At 39.7% G+C, this 24,310-nt stretch overlaps 1 protein-coding gene across 1 annotated transcript in view; it reads right to left on the bottom strand.

Moving 5' to 3' along the window:
• Nucleotides 1-24,310, bottom strand: part of Dnaaf5 (Dynein axonemal assembly factor 5) — a 612,890-nt gene that overhangs the window by 385,995 nt on the left and 202,585 nt on the right. Inside the window, exon 5 of the mRNA XM_067149642.2 lies at nt 23,619-23,828. Within this exon, the coding sequence (XP_067005743.2) occupies nt 23,619-23,828 (210 nt within the window). The remainder of the gene's footprint in view (nt 1-23,618; nt 23,829-24,310) is intronic.

Below are 24,310 nucleotides of genomic sequence, written 5' to 3'. Positions count from 1 at the left end.
CATCTTCAGGGCTGCCGATAGTGGGGCTCGAACCTTCTATCTCCCGAATACTGGATACTGGCCACACGTAAGCGACTGCAGCTATCGAGCTCGGTATATGTTAAAAGAAAGCAGTGTTATATGTTACCTTGAAAGTTGGCATGAAATTGTCCCGAAGTACATTTGTTGCCCCAAATGAAGACATTTGAAAGCAGTTGTTATATTTTTGGATATTTGTAAGGAAATGTATGGAATCTGTTCCTGAAACCAATGAGTACAATGGATCTGGTGGTGGAATCAATGGCACTAACTTCACTTTGCCATTTGCGCAACATAATCCAGCGGCTTCATTTTTGTATTTCAATGCCTTACAATTTTGGCAAACTGAGTGCATAGATCCAATAGCAACGCATTGGTAGGCACTGTAGTCAATTGAAACATCGTATCTGAAAGCAGCTCAATTCAAACTTGGATGATTATTAGTAAACGACCCGCTGACTGGTTTGTGATATTCAAATCCTATCAGTTTCATTTCGCTCTTCACGTTGTTGTGCAGTCCGATTAGAATGAAAATTAGCTTGGCTTCTAGCATTTCGAATTCTTCGACCGAAGTTGTTCTGTTCGCGTCTTATAGGCGGCATGAGTCTTTCTTGAAATGAGTATACTGTGTATGGAAGCACAAACAAAATAAACCAGTCAACCACAGAAATCGATGAACTTGTTTGTTGGGAAGCGTTTGTTGAAAAGCGAAGATTTAAAAACAATCAGGGTAGACAAAGGTCTCCAACTATAACAAAACACAACACAGCATGCGACTGTCTGGAGAGCGTAACTTGGCGAGATCCGTACCGGCAGTCGAGGCAGCCAGACAGCCTGCACGAAACCAAAACCCAAGGAGACATTCTTCCTTCACAAACTGAGAACTAAGCGAGATAAGAACGTGGGGTCTGTTTTAAAAATAACTTCCATATCCGAAGACCATTTGCCTCGCTTTGACCCCCCATGTAAATTCAATAGCAAAGAAGTTGGCCAGCGACTGACTTTTTCGTGCCTGCACATAAAAATCTCTGAACATGACTGAAAAGAAACACAAATAGTGCATCTTCTTATCATTTAAATTTAAAAACAAACGTATCTACGTCGAGGTGAAATGTTCCTTTACCAGCAGTGAAAAAATTACAAATATAGTGAATATAAAATAGGACTTATGACATGATAAGTTCTATGCAATGAAGAATTATTTTGTAAACTTTTTTTTTTTTAACGGCATCAAATGCGGCTTAAAATTTTGTACATAATCCTATATTCACCCATTTTAACCAATAACAGTGAGATTTACGGACATTTGGCAAACGCGCTGGATTAGGGGCGCAAACGTAGGAGAAGGAAAGAGAGACGAACAGTTTGAATGGAAAAAGAGAAATGAGTCTTTTACGTTTTTCCTGGCATTTTTCCCAGTTTTTCTCTTCGTAAAAACCTTACTCGGACTTCGACGAATATATGAAAAAAAGAATTGGTCGAGCCGTTTAGCAACACATTTAGTGATTCATTTTTATTTATATAGATTTAACGGAGATACTCGCAGACTTTCCTCGATATAGCAACGAGACTTGTGGCTGACGTATGAAGATATGGTATGTTCATCGTTATCTGAATCGGAACTTTTACTAAATTTTGATGGCAATACATCATTTTTGGGAGCTGGGCGCTTCCTATGTTTGACATTTTCCTGCTTGTGAACAGGATACATAATGAAAACAGAAGGAAATTTGATTGATGTGCTTACACTGAAATCTGTTTTATGAGAAGAATTGCTAGGTACCTAAAGAGATCCTACTATATCACCTTGCCTAGAAATAGTTTGCTTCCATTTCTCTCTTAAACTGCACTCGGAAGGAAAACTATGGAAAGTCAATTTTCATGCTTTTTTAGTGTCATCCGAAATACAGAGAGGTACACAACAGTGCACCTTCTTCTCAACCTCACAGACACTCACCGACAGAAACAATATTCACAATAAATTGCACAAAATCAACACAGCATCACAATTACTCCGCATATTACAATGTTAAAGTCCGCCAAGAACAGAACGGAAACCTGACATCTTTTTTTTTTTTTTTTTTTTGCTACTTGCTTTACGTCGCATCGACACAGATAGGTCTTATGGCGACGATGGGACAGGGAAGGGCTGGGAGTGGGAAGGAAGCGGCCGTGGCCTTAATTAAGGTACAGCCCCAGCATTTGCCTGGTGTGAAAATTGGAAACCACGGAAAACCATCTTCAGGGCTGCCGACAGTGGGATTCGAACCTACTATCTCCCGAATACTGGATACTGGCCGCACTTAAGCGACTGCAGCTATCGAGCTCGGTAACCTGACATCTAGCGGGCAAACCGTGAACACGGTCGGGCCACTTTTTCAGCGACTAATTAGTGGCTATGTCCCGGCCTTGTATATCTCGTAGGCAACGGTTCCACGAACACACGACAGTTTAAGCCAGAAATAAGAACTTTATTGCTCACCGTGTGTACGTTACAATTGAAGGCATATGTTTTGCAACCCATTGATGTGTTTTCAGGCAATCGCCATTATGTATATAATTTTTTATTATGATGTCTTATGTCAACCAGTCGAAGTGTATGTAGGCAACCCTAATGATGATTGTTATCAGACTCCCCTTGATATGATATTCAACAAGAACTGATGATGACTCCAAGGGAGTCGAAACCGGTCTTCGCCCAATAAATTTAATATATTTTACAATGTGCTGAATGGTGGAACATCCCTCAAACTCTATCATATTACTGACTTTAACCCAGGAGAACTCGCACTGATATTTTTTCGCCAGAACTCGCGCGCGGTGTTTTCGACCGCACAGAATCCATGGGCCATTATTTAATGCACAAATTATTTTTTCGAACACAATACACCGAAACGTCATATCATAGCTTTATTACACGAATGTATGTCTAATCAGCTGAGAAAATATTCTACAAGACACAAAATAAAGATATATTCATTTTAATTGACTACTTTGAACATGTGTCCGTCAGAACTTATGGCTACCGATGTTTAAATATTGAACTCTGGAAATGTAAAATGCAAACAATAATAAACATTAAAGAATGAAAACCCACTCAAGTCCCAATGCACCAGTCATTAGTAATTTTCATCACCTATGGCTGCTTCAAAACAAATCTCGGAACTTAAACACAGAGTGCAAAACAGGAAAACCGTTCAGAACTTGCCAATCTCACAAATGCTGAAGAATTTAGTCATCATCCCCCTCCTCCTGTACGATTTCAACACTTTTCTCCGCGCACTGGACACATGCTGGCCATGTGTGCTCTTTACATATGAAACGTGAACATGAAACGCACAGCACAGCGACCATTGTCTGTCTGATTTACAGTTTGGTGACGTTGGTCCTCTTTTTCAATACCCAAAATGCTACGCAAACGTATCTTTACGGAACACAAACAAAAGAACAACGCCAAACGCAAGGCCTCGCGCGCGGTGGAAAAGACCGCAACTTCCGTCGAGGTCAGAGTTTCGTCCTCCCGGTAACAATGGACAACGAATTTAGATTAATTGTTACTGCACTAGCGTTGTCAACTCTCCAGCGAAGGATAAGAGAAGCAAGAGCAAGACGAGATGTAAGTTCATTGCAGATTACAAGTGAATAAATGAATGTGCGGTCGAAAAGACCGTGTGGCAAGTCCTCGCGGGTTAACTATTGAAATATAAGAATTTCATTTTAGTCCGTACTGAACTGAGATTACAATTAAATTAATAATATATTATAGTTCCACGTATTCAATACAATAACACTTAGTAATGCGAGGTTACATCACAAGACGATCACAAATGGTACCGGTTTCAACCCCAGATCATCATTACATGTTATATTTCTCATGTTAGGTCCGTATTGAAATGTACGTAAATACAAAGTATGTTACAAGTGTTTATTTATATATCCACCTATTCAATACAAAGAGATCTTTTTAGAAATTAAATATTATTATAAAATGTTAAGGGACATGTTTCGCCCATATTAAGGGCATCATCAGCCTCAAATTCAAACCTGTATGGTGAAATATCAGGATCCTGATTGCTCTTACAAGCCATAAAAAGAGGATATCATTAGAGATCTGTTGTCTTATCACAACATACGATATTGACATTGTAACAGTGTATCAGCTTTGCTTTTTCTTATCATCTTCAAGGAGGCACATTTCTGTTTCATTATAAAGACTGAGCTGTTTACTGCCCTACCCCAACAAGTTTTTCAACGCTACGGAAAGTATATTCATGTGAACTTATGACATGCAACTTGATACTGCAATTTTAGCCAAGGACATTCTAATATTTTGTATGTTTAGACTGACACCTATAATGATATCCTCTTTTTATGGCTTGTAAGAGCAATCAGGATCCTGATTTTTCACCATACAGGTTTGAATTTGAGGCTGATGATGCCCTTAATATGGGCGAAACATGTCCCTTAACATTTTATGATAATATTTAATTTCTAAAAAGATCTCTTTGTATTGAATAGGTGGATATATAAATAAACACTTGTAACATACTTTGTATTTACCCAGATCATCAGCCGATCATTCAAAAGGTACAACATAAAAGCAACGCACAGATGAATAACAAGTAACGTAGAAGATATAAAGATTTTCTTCAAGACGAAGGTTCATGTGGAGCTATATAACACTTGAGTATAAAGCACTAGGTTTTAAATGTTCTTAAAATCTTGATGTGAAGATGAATAAATAGCTCGATGTTAAGTCGTATAATCGTGTTCTAATACTGCACTCCGTTTTACTTATTTCTCTTCACAATGGTGTTTAATTTCAACTTTTCTACATAACAAGACAACTAGCTATTTGCATCTTAATATACCAAACATACGATTATACGTTCTGTTGTTAATGATGTCCTCCAGTGTCCTTCTTTGATCTGCAATGTCCATCCAGTGGGTTGGTTCTTGGTCTTCCCTGCCACATGTCGTTCCAAGTTAACATATGCTGTCCATCCTCATTACATGCCCAAACCACCTCAGTCTGGACATGCTGATCCTAACCACATCATTCCTCAACTTGTCCAGTTTGGTTTTTTGAATTGTGGACACAAGGAACTTCATCTCGGATGCCTGCAACCTTGATGAATCTTTCTTAGTGAGGGTGCAGGTTTCAATACCATAGGTTAAGATTGGTGTGAAGTACTATTGAACATCACCAGCTTTGATTTTGTTGGTACTTTGGGATCCCAGAGGAGTGTTCGCACTTGCTGCACTCTATTTGCCACCTCCTTTGTGGCTAGTGTATCTCGAGATATTACACTGCCGAGGTATGTAAAGCTTTCCACACTTTCTAGTGGATGGTTTCCTAGCATGATGTTTGCTGGTTCTCCCTCTCTGTTTATTGCCATCACTACTGTTTTGAGTTCACTTATCTTGAGATTGAACTCCTGGAACTTAACCTTGCATTCATTGAGTCTTGACTGTACTTGTTCCTCGGTTCCTCCCCAGATCATAACATCATCAGCAAAGGCCATTGCATTTAGTTCACCAGAGGTTTTCTTGATGTTCTTCATGATGCCATCCATGGTGGTGATAAACAATAATGGGGATAGTGCACTGCCTTGCTGGACTCCGCTTTCGGTCGTGAACCAGGATGAATGTCCGTCACCCGATCGTGCACAGCTGGTACAGTTCTCATACAGCATCTGAATTTTCCTCACCAGTCCCTCTGGCACATTCCTTTTTCTCAGGCATTCCCATATCTTCCCTCTTGCAATGCTGTCATATGCCTTCTGAATGTCAAGGAAAACCATAAACAGATCTTTGCCTTTTTCCCAATATTTTTCCATTTACATATGGACACTGAAGATTAGGTCTGTTGTGGACCTGTTAGGCCTGAACCATACTGTTCCTCTTCAAACTGTGGCTCTAAGATGACTCACAATCTGCTCTCTAAGATTTTCTCAAGAATCTTAAGCCTATGAGAAAGTGAGTGTTATTCCTCGGTAGCTGGAGCATTTTCGGCAATTTCCTTTCTTAAACAGGGGGATAATGACACCTTTGCTCCAATCAGTAGGTATCTTGCCATCATGTCGTATCATTGTGCAGTCAGAGTTCCCTACACCGCTTGCCATATAATTAATGAACTTAAAATATTCCTTGAATAAAGGAAGAAAATATATAATAAAACTGATGAAACTTGCCTTTCATGTGGTCTTGTTGGGGAGCGGAGGAGTAAACTTGCAGGGATCATGTTCTGTTAAGTGATATGATGACTGAAAATTCTTTTTTTTTTTTTGTATTTTAAATATGTTAAATAATTCTTTAAAAAGAAATTATATTTAAAACACAAAACCTTAGTCAATACAAGTTGGTACATGTTTCAGTCCCACTGGTCCTTCTTCAGCCTTAAACATAGAATGAAAAGTGAATAAAACACTAAAAAAAATACAATTCAAAAGGTCCTAATTTGCAATTTTTAGGGTTAATATCAAAACTAATATTGTTTTATAATCTGTCCTATGCTTGTGAAAGTCCATTATGACTTGATCAGGATCATCTTGTGAAAATAGATGAAGAGAATTCTGTAATATGGCAACATAGGAAATCAGCGGGCTCCTCTCTGTGATGGTGATCCCATTCTACACAATTGAAAACGTTCTAAAATCAATTTTGAATGTTAGTTCACATTCAGGAAAGGTGGACAGAAAAAATGATATAGAGTCAGAGCATGATATTTGTGAAAGCGAGACAGAGGCATCAGATTTTGTCAGGGGAATTATTTACTGCCACCAGAGTGGAGAGAAATACGACAGACACAAGCCTGGGATCATCTATCATAATCCCGCCTGAAAGCCAATTCCCACATGTGAAACGATGGTGAATCATAACTACATTTATCGAGTGTGATGGGCCCATCAAACCCTGTTCTGCTAACTTCCAATATATCTGAATGTTCATTAGGGGAACGCTAGCTGTACTCAGGAAGGTGCAGTTGTATCTTGGGGAAGAACCTAGTGCCATGCGGGGAGCAAGTCTCTACTCCGTGTGACTCAACGTGATTCGACTGTGTTAGTGTGCGTATTTTGAAATTGGTTCATGCGGTGTTCAGTTATGATCAGTAAAGCTCAGTAGTCGATAGTGTCCCAACAGACAAGAATTCGCGCTTACAATCATCAAAACTGGGGAAGTGTTTCGGAGACCGCTAAGGAGGACTTGTACACGACTGGGTATTACCCTTACATAGGTGCTATTTTAGGCAGGACTAAACGCCTAAGTATCGGGTATAGTCAAATTACATCCTCAGTGTAGGTCACGTCACATAATACAGGAGCGTGGTGTAATAGCGGTGAAGAGAATCGACGTAACTGACCGTCACAAGTTACAAGAGGCGACCTGGAGACCCTAAATCAGAAGCAGAAGGCAGCAGTCAATGGACAACGGCGAACTGAACCAGGAGACTAAAGGCAGTAGTGGCGCTAAGACAGACAGTTTTTCAGATAAGTTGAACTGATTTTAAGCATGAAGCGAGAATAATAGCTTCAAACCAGGGCCTTTCTGTATCATAGTAGAAGTAAGTTAAGCCCGAAAGAATGTAAATAAGTTTGCAGCTGTATTTTAGCTTTGTTTTGTGTAATGGATAAGAGGGTAACCTGATATTTTAGTGTTCATTTCTTCGTGTAATGTAGGTTTATTCTGTGTCATGCCGACTTGCAGGAGTTTCTTTTATGTTAAATGGAGGATGGAGCACCTCACGAGTCTTGCCTATGGAGTGTGGGATATATGAATTAGTGTTACGATATTCATGAATGTAGTGTCAGTGCGAGACAAGCACAGAGAGGTTCCCTTCATTGTTGAATGTACAAGTTGTACAACTTTGCTTCCGCCTTTAGCCGATAGATGGCGACAACGGTACGTAGAGGTCAGACGTCAGGCAGTTAGCTTGAACCTCGGTCAACGCAACCCCATTCAAACTTAGTCGATGTGTGTCAGCATCATAAAGTTGTTCTCGATTGAGCATGGCAGTGTAAGAGCCAAATTCTCGGCATTTGCGGGAGGTGTTACTGTTTTGTTTCAATATGAAGAAAACAGTGGCTGAGTCTCATCAAACGCTCTCACGTACGTGAAAGAACATGTCGTGAATGGTTTCAGCACTTCAAGAACGGTGATTTTAACGTCGAAGACCGGCATAGTGGTGGAAGAGGGAAAGTTTTTGAAGATGGAGAATTGGAGACATTGATGAGTGAAGACTCGCGTCAAACTCAAGAAGAATTGGCACGATCAGTGGGAGTGACACAGCAAGTCATTTCAAAATGTCTCAAGACCATGGGCATAATTCAGAAAGAAGGAACTTGGGCCCGTATGAGTTGAAACCAAGAGACATTGAACGGGGACGAGAAATGGGTTCATTACGATAACCCTAAACGCAAAAAATCATGGGAATATCCCGGCCATGCTTCAATGTCGACGGCAAAACAGAATATTCACGACTCCAAAATCATGCTCTGCATTTGGTGGGACCAGCTCGGCGTCGTGTACTATGAGGTGTTAAAACCAGGTGAAACAATCACAGGTGCTCGTTATCGAACGCAATTAATGCATTTGAACAGAGCATTGAAAGACAAGCGGCCGCAATACAGCGCGAGGCACGATAAAGTGATTTTGCAACACAACAACGCTCGACCGCACGTTGCAAAAGAGGTCAAAACATACCTGGGAATGTTAAAATGGGACATCCTACCCCATCCGCTGTATTCTCCAGACATTGCTCCCTCTGATTATCACCTGTTTCGATCAATGGCGCATGGCCTGGCTGACAGACACTTCCGATCTCATGAAAAAGTCACAAATTGGATCGATTCGTGGATCGCTTCAAAAGGGTAAAAAAAAAAAAGTAAATAAATGCACTGTAAAGTTTAATCTTATACCAGTTGTATAGTATCATTTGAAGTAATTCCACATACTGTATATCAGTTGACTATATTTGTAAGTAGTACAGGAGATATTATAAGTAGAATTTTGTAAACAATATAAATTTATTAAGGATGAGTTGTGTGTTTAATAGAAAAAATTGTTAGCGTAAATTGTATAAAATTTGTATTATAGGAAAATTTTCTTCTCTTGTTAATTTAATATTTAGTGCTTGGCAATAATGTATTTTAGTGTACCATTTGCCACTGAGGTAGACACCTCATTTGCAAATAAAGAGATTTTGATTTTGATTTGAAGATGAACAACTTTTTCGACACGGGATTCGAACACTGCCCGAAAGATGGGAGAAAGTCGTGGCCAGCGATGGACACTACTTTGAATGATACATGTGTAAGTAATCTGTTTCAGTAAAGCCTCAAATGTTGGGGACAAAATGACGGAAGCAAAGTTGTACACCTTGTAGTAAGGGTCATCCAAAGCGAGTGGCAGGCTAACCCTAACCGTGTACAGGATTTGAACTGGCAACTATAGAATATGAGGCCAAGATGAGCTAGGATTATTGTGTGGAGGCTGAGAGTTAAATGCAGCATTGTGGCTGACCTAAATGTGATTTACCTGTTCTGATTTAAGTGTGGACCCCACGCCACATGGTGAAATAAATGATTTATTTGAAGGAAAGGGTGCGGTGAACGTTTCTGCTGCACAGACGAGCCTGCCAGGTAACAGAGGATAAGTTTGTGTCCCCAAGTGATGGCAAGGCCATTATTTCAGAAGTTGTACGCATGGTCTCGTTACAAGAGGGTGGAGCAGAGAACACAGGGGCCTAGGCACGGCTCCCTCTGGAGCCACCTGATTTCATGTTTGGAATCAATCAATCAATTACATTTTTTTTTTTTTGCTATTTGCTTTACGTCGCACCGAAAGATATCTCTTATGGCGACGATGGGATGGGAAGGAAGCGGCTGTGGCCTTAATTAGGGTACAACCCCAGCATTTGCCTGGTGTGAAAATGGGAAACCACGGACAAACCTCTTCAGGGCTGCCGATAGTGGGGTTCGAACCCACTATCTCCTGATTACTGGGCGCACTTAAGCGACTGCAGCTATCGAGCTCTACTACTGATCTGCATTGCCCAGGTGACAGACTCCCTATCGGTTGTTTTCCTAGCCTTTTCTTACATGATTTCAAAACAAATTGGAAATTTATTGAACATCTCCCTTGGTAAGATGAATCACTGCAGCATGTAACAAAACAACAAAAATAAATTTTGATGAAAGGAACAATAATTTGCAACAAATTATCAATCAATCGCTCCTGAAACATAAAGCCGGCTGAATGCTTGCGTGTTGGAGCAATTTCCATTCTCTCCATCAACAAGTCTTCTCAGGTACTGTATTGGACTTGGTTGATGTGCTTTCCTGTTGCCTGTTAAGGGGATATTAGCCCGTCGACTATTTTAGGGATGTGAGGTTCTGATCCTCAATTGGCATCAGATCCCACAAGTAGATTCAGTGTTGTTTAGGGGGAAATCCAGGGCCAGTCCCAAACGAGTGATATTTGTGTTATTGTCTTGTGTCCCAATTTGTTCAGAATAATTTAATTTGGCTATCTGTGAGAGAATCTATCCATTTTCAATTTCGTGTAAATGAACGATTAGAACCAAGGCCTAGGCAAAACATCAGTTTGACTTGTCCGGCACTGCTCTGTCGTAAAACAGCAACCATGTACAGAACTTTCTGAGAACCGGGTTTGTTATGTAAATTGTAAATTTGTGAGTTTATTCATTTATATCTGAACCTTATGATTTTAGTTAAACAAAATTATTTTTTTACCTTCTATTTGTTGAATTCTCGTTGAATTCTCATTTTAAATGTGTGTTTAGATCCTGTCAAATTGATAACTTATTGTACCTTAGTTAAGATATTTTCACGACCCACATTTCGAACGGTCCATGTTCTTTATCGGCTTAGCTAGGCAAAATTTACGACAGATTATAAGTACGATATCTTACATGGCCTACATCAATAAGAGGTAATTTGTTCATTATCTTCAATTTGATGTTTGATGGTTCACGTTTGTGGGTTACTGTAGTCACGTCCTAGTTTGTGAACTACGGGCAATGGATGAGTGGCCTAGTAAGTGGTCCTGAGAGTCGGGATACCAGTTGCTACAGAGTGGGAGTGGGCATCTCGACATATTTTGAGTCATGGCCCTCCTTGTGCTCAGGCGGCTAGGACTATACAATTCACCAGTGGTCCATGACCCGTTAGAGGAGAGATCCTCACTTGGACTATGTGCAAGTAGGGTAGCATCCTGCTTCATGAATTTACCGAACTAAGATCATTTTTGGCAAGCCTCGGACCTATGGGAGTAACGGAGTCCCACTCCCATTTGACAGGCGAGGGACTCCTTGAAAACAACTTCGCGAACGAAATGGAATTCGAGGGGAGCTATCAATATTAATGGGGCTTATGGAAGAAAGAAAGTAGAACTGGCTGAGTCAGCAAAGAGGATGCATCTGGATGTGCTAGGAGTAAGTGATATTCGGATAAGAGGAGATAATGAGGAAGAGATAGGAGATTATAAAGTGTACTTGACAGGTGTTAGAAAGGGAAAGGCAGAGTCTGGGGTAGGGATCTTTATCAGGAATACCATTGCACGCAACATAGTTTCTGTTAGGCACGTAAATGAGCGAATGATGTGGGTCGATTTGTCAGCTGGAGGAATTAAGACAAGAATTGTGTCCGTGTATTCACCATGTGAGGGTGCAGATGAGGATGAAGTTGACAACTTTTATGAAGCATTGAGTGACATCGTGTTCAGGGTCAACATCAAGGATAGAAAAGTGCTAATGGGCGATTTCAAAGCGAGAGTTGGGAATAGAACTGAAGGATACGAAAGGGTGATTGGTAAATGTGGGGAAGATATGGAAGCTAATGGGAATGGGAAGCGTTTACTGGACTTCTGTGCTAGTATGGGTTTAGCTGTTACGAATACATTCTTCAAGCATTCTTCCATTCACCGCTACACATGGGAGGCTAGGGGTACCAGATCCATAATAGACTATATCTTAACAGACTTTGAATTCAGGAAATCTGTTAGGAATGTACGAGTTTTTCGCAGATTTCTCGATGATACAGACCACTATCTGATCTGTAGTGAACTAAGTATCTCTAAGCCTAGGGTAGAGAAAGTGAAATCTGTCTGCAAACAGATAAGGGTAGAAAATCTCCAGGACAAGGAAATTAGACAGAAGTACATGGATATGATTAGTGAGAAGTTTCGAACAGTAGACAGTAAGCAGGTTCAGGATATGGAAAGTGAATGGCTGGCATACAGGGATACTGTAGTAGAAACTGCAAGGGAATGCCTAGGAAAACTGTGTAAAGATGGGAAAAGGCGAACATCTTGGTGGAATGATGAAGTGAGAGAAGCTTGTAAACGTAAAAAGAAGGCTTATCAGAAATGGCTCCAAACAAGGGCCGAGGCAGACAGGGATTTATATGTAGATGAAAGAAACAGAGCGAAACAAATAGTTGTTGAATCCAAAAAGAAGTCATGGGAAGATTTTGGTAACAACCTGGAAAGACTAGGTCAAGCAGCAAGGAATCCTTTCTGGACAGTAATAAAGAATCTTAGGAAGGGAGGGAAAAAGGAAATGAACAGTGTTTTGAGTAATTCAGGTGAACTCATAATAGATCCCAGGAAATCACTGGAGAGGTGGAGGGAATATTTTGAACATCTTCTCAATGTAAAAGGAAATCATCATGGTGGTGTTGCAAACAGCCAAGCTCATGGGGAGGAGGAAAATGATGTTGGTGAAATTACGCTTGAGGAAGTGGAAAGGATGGTAAATAAACTCCACTGTCATAAAGCAGCAGGAATAGATGAAATTAGACCTGAAATGGTGAAGTATAGTGGGAAGGCAGGGATGAAATGGCTTCATGGAGTAGTAAAATTAGCGTGGAGTGTTGGTAAGGTACCTTCAGATTGGACAAAAGCAGTAATTGCACCTATCTATAAGCAAGGGAACAGGAAGGATTGCAACAACTATCAAGCTATCTCATTGATTAGTATACCAGGCAAAGTATTCAATGGCATCTTGGAAGGGAGGGTGCAATCAGTCGTTGTGAGGAAGTTGGATGAAAACCAGTGTGGTTTCAGACCACAGAGAGGCTGCCAGATCAGATTTTCAGTATGCGCCAGGTAATTGAAAAATGCTACGAGAGGAATAGGCAGTTGTGTTTATGTTTTGTAGATCTAGAGAAAGCATATGACAGGGTACCGAGGGAAAAGATGTTCACTATACTGGGGGACTATGGAATTAAAGGCAGATTATTAAAATCAATCAAAGACATTTATGTTGACAATTGGGCTTCGGTGAGAATTGATGGTAGAATGAGTTCTTGGTTCAGAGTACTTACAGGGTTTAGACAAGGCTGTAATCTTTCACCTTTGCTGTTCGTAGTTTACATGGATCATCTGCTGAAAGATATAAAACGGCAGGGAGTTAGGTGGAAATGTAGTAAGCAGTTTGGCCTATGCTGACGACCTGGTCTTAATGGCAGATTGTGCCGAAAGCCTGCAGTCTAATATCTTGGAACTTGACAATAGGTGCAATGAGTATGGTATGAAAATTAGCCTCTCGAAGACTAAATTGATGTCAGTAGGTAAGAAATTCAACAGAATTGAATGTCAGATTGGTGATACAAAGCTAGAACAGGTCGATAATTTCAAGTAATTAGGTTGTGTGTTCTCCCAGGATGGTAATATAGTAAGTGAGATTGAATCAAGGTGTAGTAAAGCTAATGCAGTGAGCTCGCAGTTGCGATCAACAGTATTGTGTAAGAAGGAAGTCAGCTCCCAGACGAAACTATCTTTACATCGGTCTGTTTTCAGACCAACTTTGCTTTACAGGAGCGAAAGCTGGGTGGACTCAGGATATCTTATTCATAAGTTAGAAGTAACAGGCATGAAAGTAGCAAGAATGATTGCTGGTACAAACAGGTGGGAACAATGGCAGGAGGGTACTCGGAATGCGGAAATAAATGCTCATTTAGGAATGAACTAGATGGATGAAGCTGTACGCATAAACCGGCTTCGATGGTGGGGTCATGTGAGGCGAATGGAGGAGGATAGGTTACCTAGGAGAATAATGAACTCTGTTATGGAGGGTAAGAGAAGTAGAGGGAGACCAAGATGACGATGGTTAGACTCGGCTTCTAACGATTTAAAGATAAGAGGTATAGATCTAAATGAGGCCACAACACTAGTTGCAAATCGAGGATTGTGGCGACATTTAGTAAATTCTCAGAGGCTTGCAGACTGAACGCTGAAAGGCATAACAGTCTATAATGATAATGTATGTATGTATGTATGTATGTATGTATGTATGTATGTATGTATATATGTATGTATGTATGTCTTCAATTTGAAAAAAGAATAACTAAGAGAAGAGACTAAATGTTGGATACAAGGAGATTCATGACTGATATTTAGTAGTTGGTGGATAAATTTCAGTGTTGCCAGGGAGAAATTCGGTAAAAAGCACCATCAAACTGAAATAGTTCTAACATTGGTAATTACTAAGCTAGAGAACTATATTTTACATCATTACAAATTGCATATTTTGATTATAAATCATCATTATTGTAATAATGGGTCATTTAAAAGGACAACTCTACGTAAGCAAATTTAACTGAGATAGAGTGCTATGACAATGACTACTGACAGACAAGACTATGAGACCACCGTCTTTGTCCATAATCCAAGTGAAAGAAGATGGCAGGTCCTACTCCCGAACTAGCTCTCAGAACAATGCAATGGCAGTAAAAGCTGGCAAAAGGAAAATGCTTTTTGTCTGTTTGCAAAAATCAGGTCAAAATTAAAACTGGGTGTAATTAACTTAATTAACTATAAGATGAGTAATTATTAAGCCAGAGGAGTATGCTTTACATCACCATTACTGTTACGTTAGATAATTTTAATAACTACCGGTATAGATATATAAAAGTTTTAAAAATAACTGTAGATTTTGCAATTAAGTGTAAATTAGTAAACAAAAGTTTGGTACAAAATAACCGAGATTGTCGGCTTCTCCTTCCTCCTCTCTTTTTTTTTGCAGTGACCACTGTTTAACCCCAGTTCTGCTCACTGTTACTTGCTCTGGGTTCACTATCATCAGCTGCCATCTTTTGTTTGCTCAATATTTCGTCTTCTTGGACAGAATAATTGCACTTTTGTCTTAAGTAAATTTTTTTATGTTGGTAGTACAGAATGGAAGGTACATCAATGTACCCCGCAGTGGTAAGATTACCACAGATCCGCACGGCCATCAATACTGATGCCACCCCACACCATCACAGAACCTTGTCCGAATCGGTCACCTTCCTGGACAAAATTTGGCATGTATTGCTCACCGCAGCATCTCCCTACACGTTGACATCCATCATGCTGTGTCAGGGGAAATGTGGACTCCTCTGTGAACAACACAGGTCTTCATTGGCGAAGGTGCCAGTTGACGTGGGTACGGGCAAATAGAAGGCGAGCTGCATTAAATGGGGCACTCGAACAGGATGTCTAGGTCATAACGACATTCTCTTAACCTGTTCCTTACTGTCTGGTCAGACACCGTACCTCCAGTGACCCTCCTGAGGCCTTGTTGCAGTTCTCTGGTAGTTGCTGAACGACACCGCAACGCACAAATGGTCAGATATCGGTCATCCTGTGGGGTTGCCATGTGTCTACGAGCTTGTCCAACCCTCTTTCTGAACTGGCCTGTCTCACTGTAGCGATTCCACAAGTGTTGAACAACTGACGGAGAGACATTGAGATCCACAGCAACACGACGAAAAGTCCATCCTTCCTGAATCAAAGTGACAGCCCTTGAGAATTGAACCTCGTTAAGATGTCTCATGGGATGTTCTGGTTGACATACAGTGTGCTCAAATGACCGCAGTAGTCTGTGTACCTCACAACGACACACAGATGCACTGCTATTCACTTTGTTTTGAAAGGTCACCTGACAGTTTAATGCATGGCTACAGATGGAGTATAACTTTGAATTGACATACCTTGTAATATCTTGTAATGGAAATGCCATCCAGGCAAGCAAGAAAGCTAACCTTTATTGCAATCTCAGAATAAAGGTCGCCAAATTAGGGCAAGACTTACGTTTTTTGAAAAAATGCTTGATTAATAACGTAACTCCCAATTTTCTAAAATTTACCAAGAAAACTCATAGAAATACAGCAAAAACTCGCGCGACTCAGCTTAAAACTGATAAAATCTGGATTAAAGAGGAAATAAAATTTCTCCATAAAAAGAAATCTCTCCTGAACCACAAACTATATGAAACTCATTTAGAAGTTTCCACTCTTCTTTGCCCCCTCGAATGGACGTCCTTTCAACTACACGTCTCTAACAAACTTAACCTCACTTTGTTAAAGAAACAAAACAAAGTGCTCTTTCAAAAACAAAAACAACACTTAGCAAACATAACACCCCAAATAACACTAGGCCTAATGATTTTCACCAACCTGTAGTAAACTTAAGAAAATCAGTCTTGATGCCGATGATCTCGATGTGCTGAGCAAGGGACCTAAACATAATTGGGGTAATCCTTCTAACCGTGATAATTTAATATCCACCATAGCTGAATCTGAATTGGCCATTAGTAAATTACCAATAAACATACAAGAAGAAGTCCGATATGAAGTCAAACACAAGCTATCTTCCATCCTTAATCATCAACAAACCATTAAACCCAACACAGTGCACATAGCTAAAGTAAACAAACTAAAGAAAAAAGTCAAACAAAACGACTTAATTATAACAAAAGCCGACAAAGGAAATGCTACCGTAATCATGGACAAAAGTGACTATGTTAATAAAGCACACACGTTTTTTTGCAGACAACAACTTCATAACCTCTAAAAAAGATCCAACTAATACAAAGAGACCTAAAAACCATTATCAAGAATGTTTCATTTCTGTTTAATGACCTTGAAAAATCCAAAATGATTATCATGAATCCGAAGCTTCCCACAGCCAAAGCGCTACCCAAGATCCATAAAGCAGACGTCCCCATAAGACCCATTATCAATTTCAGAAACAGTCCGAACTATGAAGTATCTCGGTTCATTCACAAATTCCTCAAGTTACACTATCGTTTTCAAGCCAACGCATCAGTAAAGAACTCCTTAGAATTCTGCAATAAGATTAAACACTTTAATTTATCCAAACACCACACTCTTCATTCTTTTGATATTACTAACATGTATGCTCCCGTTAACAGCACCGTACAATTGATCAAGAATAATCTCTCCAAATTCAGCAATATAAGTATAGGCGAAATAGATGAATTTATTCGGATTCTGGAATTTACTTTGAACAACAATTTCTTCACTTTCAATAATGTCATTTACCAACAGATAGGTCTTCCCATGGGGTCACCAGCTTCAGGAAACCTTGCAGATATCTACATTGATCATTTAGAACATTCTCACATCATTGGCAAGATCAATGGCATTCAACACTGGACACGCTTTGTAGATGACACGTTTGTTATTTTAGACTCCCACGTTACTAACAGCAACACAGTACTTGGATTTCTCAACTCCATTGACCCACATATAAAATTCACCATAGAGTCAGAAAACAATAAAGCCCTTAATTACCTGGACTTAACCATTAGGCGCAACAGCAACAACACTTTATCCTTCAATATATACAGGAAACCCACCCACACCATCAATACCATCCATCACACCTCTGTGCACCCAGACATACATAAAAAAAGCAGCTTACAATAGCATGGTTCTCAGAGCATTAACTGCCCCTTTATCTCGCAAGAATTACAAAAAAGAAATTAATACCATCTACAACATTGCAGAACACAATGGTTTCAGTAGAACCTTCATCAGCAGAATCATCAACAGATATAAAAGCAGACCTAAGACTACCCTAGAAAAAGACTGCGCTCCTAAAGAAAAGTTTTCCACATTCACTTTCAATAATAGGAACATTTACCAAATTTCTAATATTAAGAAACACAACATCAAAATAGCTTATAAAACCTCCCACACCAACTCCAAACTCATTAATAATCCACACACTGTCAACAATAACTATAACAACATTAACAACAAATATTTGAACTCCGGAGTTTACAAATTAAAATGCCAATCCTGTAATTCCAGCTATATTGGACAAACAGGCCGCAATTTTGTCATAAGATACGCCGAACATCGCAACGCTCTCAAATATAATCGTTTCTCAGCTATGAGTGAACATCATAAAGCATCCAGCCACGAATACACTTCAATAGATAAAGACCTCAAGATCTTGCATTACGAGCAAAAAGGCACCTTGCTCAACGTTCTCGAGAGCATCCACATCGATTTAGATCAGTTTATGAACCCCACTCACAATTTAAATGAAGTCAGCGAGAAAAAGAACATTCTACTTGAAACATTCATTCATTCCATATATTTGTAAGAATTTCCATAACAGAAACAAACCCCACCTCCATCTCTCCAACTCACCACCACTCCCCCCTCCTCACACCAGCCCTCCCCCTCCGCTCCTTCCATCCTAGCAAACACAGTCGAACCAACAAGAGACTCGATCACGCGAACGAGACCGTTACTTTGAGAAGGCCAGGCCATTTGAGAGGACAACCACCTGCTAAACACCGTAGTTTAAGCTTTCTTCACACCCATTCTACACTTTTTACTTATCACCCCACGTTTCTCACACAACCTCATTTTTCCATTACAGATTAGAGCTTCATTGACGGTTTCCACTAGATCACTTACAGTTTACTATGCATCTGTCTTCTACCTAACACAGCTTCTCAACTTTATATCGCGGCCCTTCCGACCCTTTATAATAAGGCAAGACACCAGCCAACATTATGAAACAATAATGAAGAAAGGGACCGCTAGATTGAGAAGATTTTGAGAATGCTGTTGTTTCTAAAGCTTTACATTTCATTGGTGTTCTTTCCTTGTCACAGGCTTTTCGCCTGCACGTCATATCAGGCTTGGTTTCTCAAAAATGTCTGCTCCCGCTCCCCTCATGACCAATTTAATGTGATGGGTTTCTACAAGGATGATTTTCGACAGTGATGTCAACCTGTTTGTTATTGTTACTAAACAATATTTTGTAAACTATGAGGTCCACAACCTCACTATGTGCTACTATTGTTCATTTCCGTTTGCATCATTTGTTTTTTCATTCCTTTGTTTTCTTAGGTTAACACAGTTTTTAGTTTCAATTATTATGTTAAATTAACACCCTTTCACTGAATTTTGTCGCAATGAGTTGTTTTTTGCTCCGCATATTGATGTAAATATTGTATATTTGTGCTAATTTTGTTTCCGTCTAGGCTCTCTTTTGTTTGTTTTTTCATTTGCTCCTTCATTATGTTTTTTAACATTTTTTCAACTTACATTATGTAAATTATTTCAAATCTCCCCTCATTTTTCACTGAAGATGGCTCAAACAAGCCGAAACATGTTTGAATTTGTTTACTCCGTCTAATGACGTAATATTTATTGTATTGAATTAGGAGGATACTCTCATTTTTTACCTTTGTAAAGTGAAAACCGTCAATACGGAATGATTCTAATATCTTGTAATACCCTGAGTAGCCAAGGTCTCAAGGTATGCTGTACAACCATTGGAACCAAATCTACCAAATTAATGTTCACATACCAGACATTACAAAACATGTTCTGCTAATTTTTTGAACTGTGTATGAAATGAACTTGTTGAGTCTCCCTCTTATTCAGTGGTCCTGGATTCAATTCCCAGCCAGGGCTCAGCCAGCTTGGGGTTTGATTTTGAGCTTGTACAACAGGCCTCTCTGGAGGCTGCATATTGTATTTCTGCTTCACAAACTCTAAAACAGGCTGTCTACAGATTTGAACAAACCATTTTTCACGATTTAATCAGGACTTCCATTTCCTAAATTACTTTATGACTCAATCAAAACAAGCAAGAATGCCTACGACTTGACTTTTTGGCACTTTCAACAAGTGTTCCCACTCGCATCCTTTCTCTTATTTATTTATTTATTTATTTATTTATTTATTTATTTATTTTGTAAAGCATTTAGCACAGTAATTACACTTTCATGATACACAATCTTCTTCTTCATCCCTTTCCTTTTCCAGATTCTCTCTGGGTAGGGTAGTGCACCAAAGCCCTGCACCTTACTCAATCTTTCCACCATTCCTCTTCTAGTACTTCATTGCTATCGACTCCTCTATTTGCAATACAGTCCTTAACAGAGCTCCTCCATCTCAGTCCAGGCCGTCCCGTAGGCCTCTTTCCACTCTCTGTATCCATAAATGTTCTCTTTGGTATTCTCTCCCGTGGCATTCTCATCATGCGTCCAAACCAATTTAGCTTTGCTATATCAAGCTCTTTTTGAAGTTTACACACTCCCACGCTTCTCCTTATTTCCTCACTTTGTATTCTATCTCGTCTTGTCTTTCCCTGTATGCTCCTCAAGAACCTCATTTCAGCTGCTTGTATCTTACTTTGGTTCCGCTTAGTCAGCGTCCAGGCTGCTGAAGCATAGGTCAGTATAGGTTTATAATAGGACGAGTATAAAACCTTCTTGTACTTCATTGGCACATCTTTGTTCCATACAATGTCTCTTACACACTGGTAGAAACTTGCAGTCTGCTGTATTCTTAAATCAATTTCCCCATTCAAATTTCCATCTTCTGATATCACGCTGCTCAAATATTTAAAAAAATTCACTACTTCAAGAGGTTCATTTCCTATTTTTATCACTGTCCTGGATTTTCTGTTACCTCTTGTCATGATCAAAGTCTTACTTTTCGCAGTACTAATCTTCATTCCAAAATTTCTTATCTCCTCATTCCATAAATCAACTTGTGTCTGTTCTTCCTCTTCATTATCTCCCCAAACTACAATGTCATCAGCAAAGAGCTGCTTGCCCATCAACTTCTCCTTGATATTATGTAGCATTCTATCCATGATTATAAGGGAGACAATACACTTCCCTCTCTTAGGCCTGTCTCAACTCTGAACCATTCAGTTGGACCCACTTTGGTTCTAACACAGCTTTCACAATTTTGATCCAATGCTATTACCATCTGCATTGTTTCATTCCCAGTCTGTGCCCCTGTCAATGTTTTCCATACCAAATTCCTTGGGACACTGTCCTATGCCTTTTCAATATCTAGAAACGTTACTACCATGTCCTTTCCATATTCCCAATACCTTTCCATCATTTGATGCAATGTAAATATTGGGTCAAATGTGGACCTGCCTCTTCTGAATCATACTGGTGTTCTGCCAATTTTCCCTCTACTCTGTCTCTTATTCGTCTATCCAAGATTCTTTCAAGGATCTTAGCTGTATGAGGTATCAGTTTCACTCCACTGTAATTTTCATATTGCTTCCTGTCTCCTTCCTTGAAAATTGGTATAGTGACCCGTTTCATCCACTCTTTTCTCTCCATATCACTCTGAAGAGGCTATACAACCACTGTAGACCAACTGCTCCTGCTGCTATTATCATTTGTATGGTGACCTCCTCACCTCATTTCATTCTTTTAGTGGCCCACTCGATCTCTGCCATGGACACCTCGTTTTCCTTATCTTCCATCTGCACTAAATCTGGTCTTTGATTTCTCCTTGTACCGAATTATTTTGCACGCTGTAAAGCTGTTCAAAGTATTTTCCCCATCTCTGCAATGTATCCTGCTTCTATGTCATCACTTCCTCCTGTTCATTTTTAACGAAGTTAGCACCTTCACCTGGGTTTTTCTTCTTTTTAACCCCCTGGAATAAGATCTTCTTGCTTCTGGTTGTATCTTCTTGCAAAGAATTAGTGAATTTTTGCCAGCATTTCTTTTTCTCTTCTTGAACCACCTTGGAACACTCCTTCTTGCAGTGCCTGTATTCTGTTGTTCTGTTTCTCAGCCATCTTTTCCAAGCTTGTTTCTTCCTTTTAACTATATCGTTTACCCTGTTACTCCACCAGGGCGTTTCTTGATATTTCTTCCTTCCTGATACTCTTCCACAGGTCTTTTCTGCAGACTCCACCATGACTGTTTTAATGCATGTCCATTCTTCTTCCACCCTTCCAATGTCTTCCTTAGGTATAAACTCTACATTTATTTCCTTCTGCAGTTTCCACACCCTGCCTAATCTCGGTCATCTTTTGTATCTTTCCCATCTTTAACTTGGCTATCACAACTCTGTGATCTCCTTCGAAAGATTCACTTGGGAGGGTTGTTACATCTACCAACATTTTCCTGTTACCTTTCTCGACCAAAATGTAATCTATCAGAGTTTTATATTTATATTATTTATATTTATTTAGTTTAAATTACAGATGTCACTGTGTTGCACTCGAAAACAGGTTCATTATTATACAAGAGTCAATCATATGACCAAATATGACTAGCAAATCCAGTGCACATTATAGTTATGGATGAGGACAGAAATTTATTACTTTGTGGTGGAAAGTGCAACTGGCTCTACCGGAAGAAGCATTTGGCAGAGACTGACCAGTAGTGGTAGAAATAACAAGAATGACAAAAATTGGAAGAAGAAAATAGCAGTATGAAAATTACAAGATAAAAATGTACAGAAGATACTGAAACAACAAATTCCAGCATTGGAAATTTTAACTGTGGAAGGGTCCAAATTTAAAGAAACATTTGTAAACTGTACAGTACCGGGCAAGTTGGCCGTGCAGTTAGAGGTGCGCAGCTGTGAGCTTGCATCCGGGAGACAGTGGGTTCAAACCCCAATGTCGGCAGCCTTGAAGATGGTTTTCCGTGGTTTCCCCATTTTCACACCAGGCAAATGCTGGGGTTGTACCTTAATTAAGGCCATGACCGCTTCCTTCCCATTGCTAGGCCTTTCCTGTCCCATCATTGCCATATGACCTATCTGTGTCGGTGCAACGTAAAGCAACTAGCAAAAAAAAAAAAAAAAATTTGTGCAGAGAACACCTGTAAGAGTAAGAGACAAGGAGACACCATGCAGGAAGTTGTAAAAGCAAGGCAGGAATGGAACAGAGAATCAAGAAATGTAAACAATGTAGAGGAGAGCTGAGAGTTACAAACATGCAAAGACTACTTTCACAATAATGGTGCAGTATAGAAACTGATATAACTATGTTAAAGGTGGAATTAACCGTTAAAATGATAAAAATGAGGAAAACAGTAGACATTGATAAAATCCACATAAAGCTGATACTTAATGGAACAAAATGAAATGTTATTTGCTTTACGTCCCACTAACTACTTTTACAGTTTTCGGAGATGCCCAGGTGCTGGAATTTAGTCCAGCAGGATTTCTTTTACGTGCCAGTGAATCTACCGACACGAGGCTGACATATTTGAGCACCTTCAAATACCACCGGACTGAGGCAGAATCGAACCTGCCAAGTTGGGGTCAGAAGGCCGGTGCCTCAACCGTCTGAGCCACTCAGCCCGGCTCAAAATTAAACGAAAAGAATAGCGGAAGGAGAGAGGAAGTTAGAGAAGGTGATGATGGTGATAAAAGGAAATGTGTTATGAAAATGAGCACGGCACTGATGGTTTCTTCACTGTAGAAGGCCAGTAAACTTCACATATCTTAACTTTGCTATTTTCATGACTTTGATAACCTGTAGACACTTACCTTTTTGTTTTGACATATTTCAGGCCTGTGCAGAAAGGCAGCTAGTTGAGGCAGTTTCTCTCGTAACAAACACCTCTGGCTGCCACGTAAGATGCCCGCCAAGATCCGGAGATGACCAGAGGTACACGAGTCTTCTATGGTGGGAAGGATGAGCTTGCAATAGGTCTCAGGGGGAACAAAGTACCCCAGAAATTCAGCTGCTCGCTCCACCTAAAGCAGAGAGGATTGTGTTCATGCTCTAACACAGATGCACCCCTTTTGAACCGACCGACCAACCAACGAATCCTGATCTGCATTTAGGGCAGTTGCCCAGGTGGCAGATTCCCTATCTGTTGTTTTCCTAGCCTTTTCTTAAATGATCGCAAAGAAATTGGGAATTTATTGAACATCTCCCTTAGTAAGTTATTCCAATCACTAACTCCTCTTCCTATATCTATTTCTTAAATTTATGTATTGAACAGGTGGAATTTATAATCTAGTATTATTATTTGACTTTAAGTACATTTCAATATGGACCATAACATGAGATTTGTAACATGTAATATACCACTTAGCTGAGCAGCTCATTTCCTTTCTCCAAAGTCTTCCCAGCCCAAACTTTGCAACATTTTTGTAACGCTACTCTTTTGTTGGAAATCACCCAGAACAAATCGAGCTGCTTTTCTTTGGATTTTTTTGAAACGAGTAAGCCT

The sequence above is a fragment of the Anabrus simplex genome, chromosome 6 (genome assembly GCF_040414725.1).
Source record: "Anabrus simplex isolate iqAnaSimp1 chromosome 6, ASM4041472v1, whole genome shotgun sequence".
Taxonomy (NCBI): Eukaryota; Metazoa; Arthropoda; class Insecta; order Orthoptera; family Tettigoniidae; genus Anabrus; species Anabrus simplex.
This window is presented reverse-complemented; position numbering and strand designations above follow the sequence as displayed.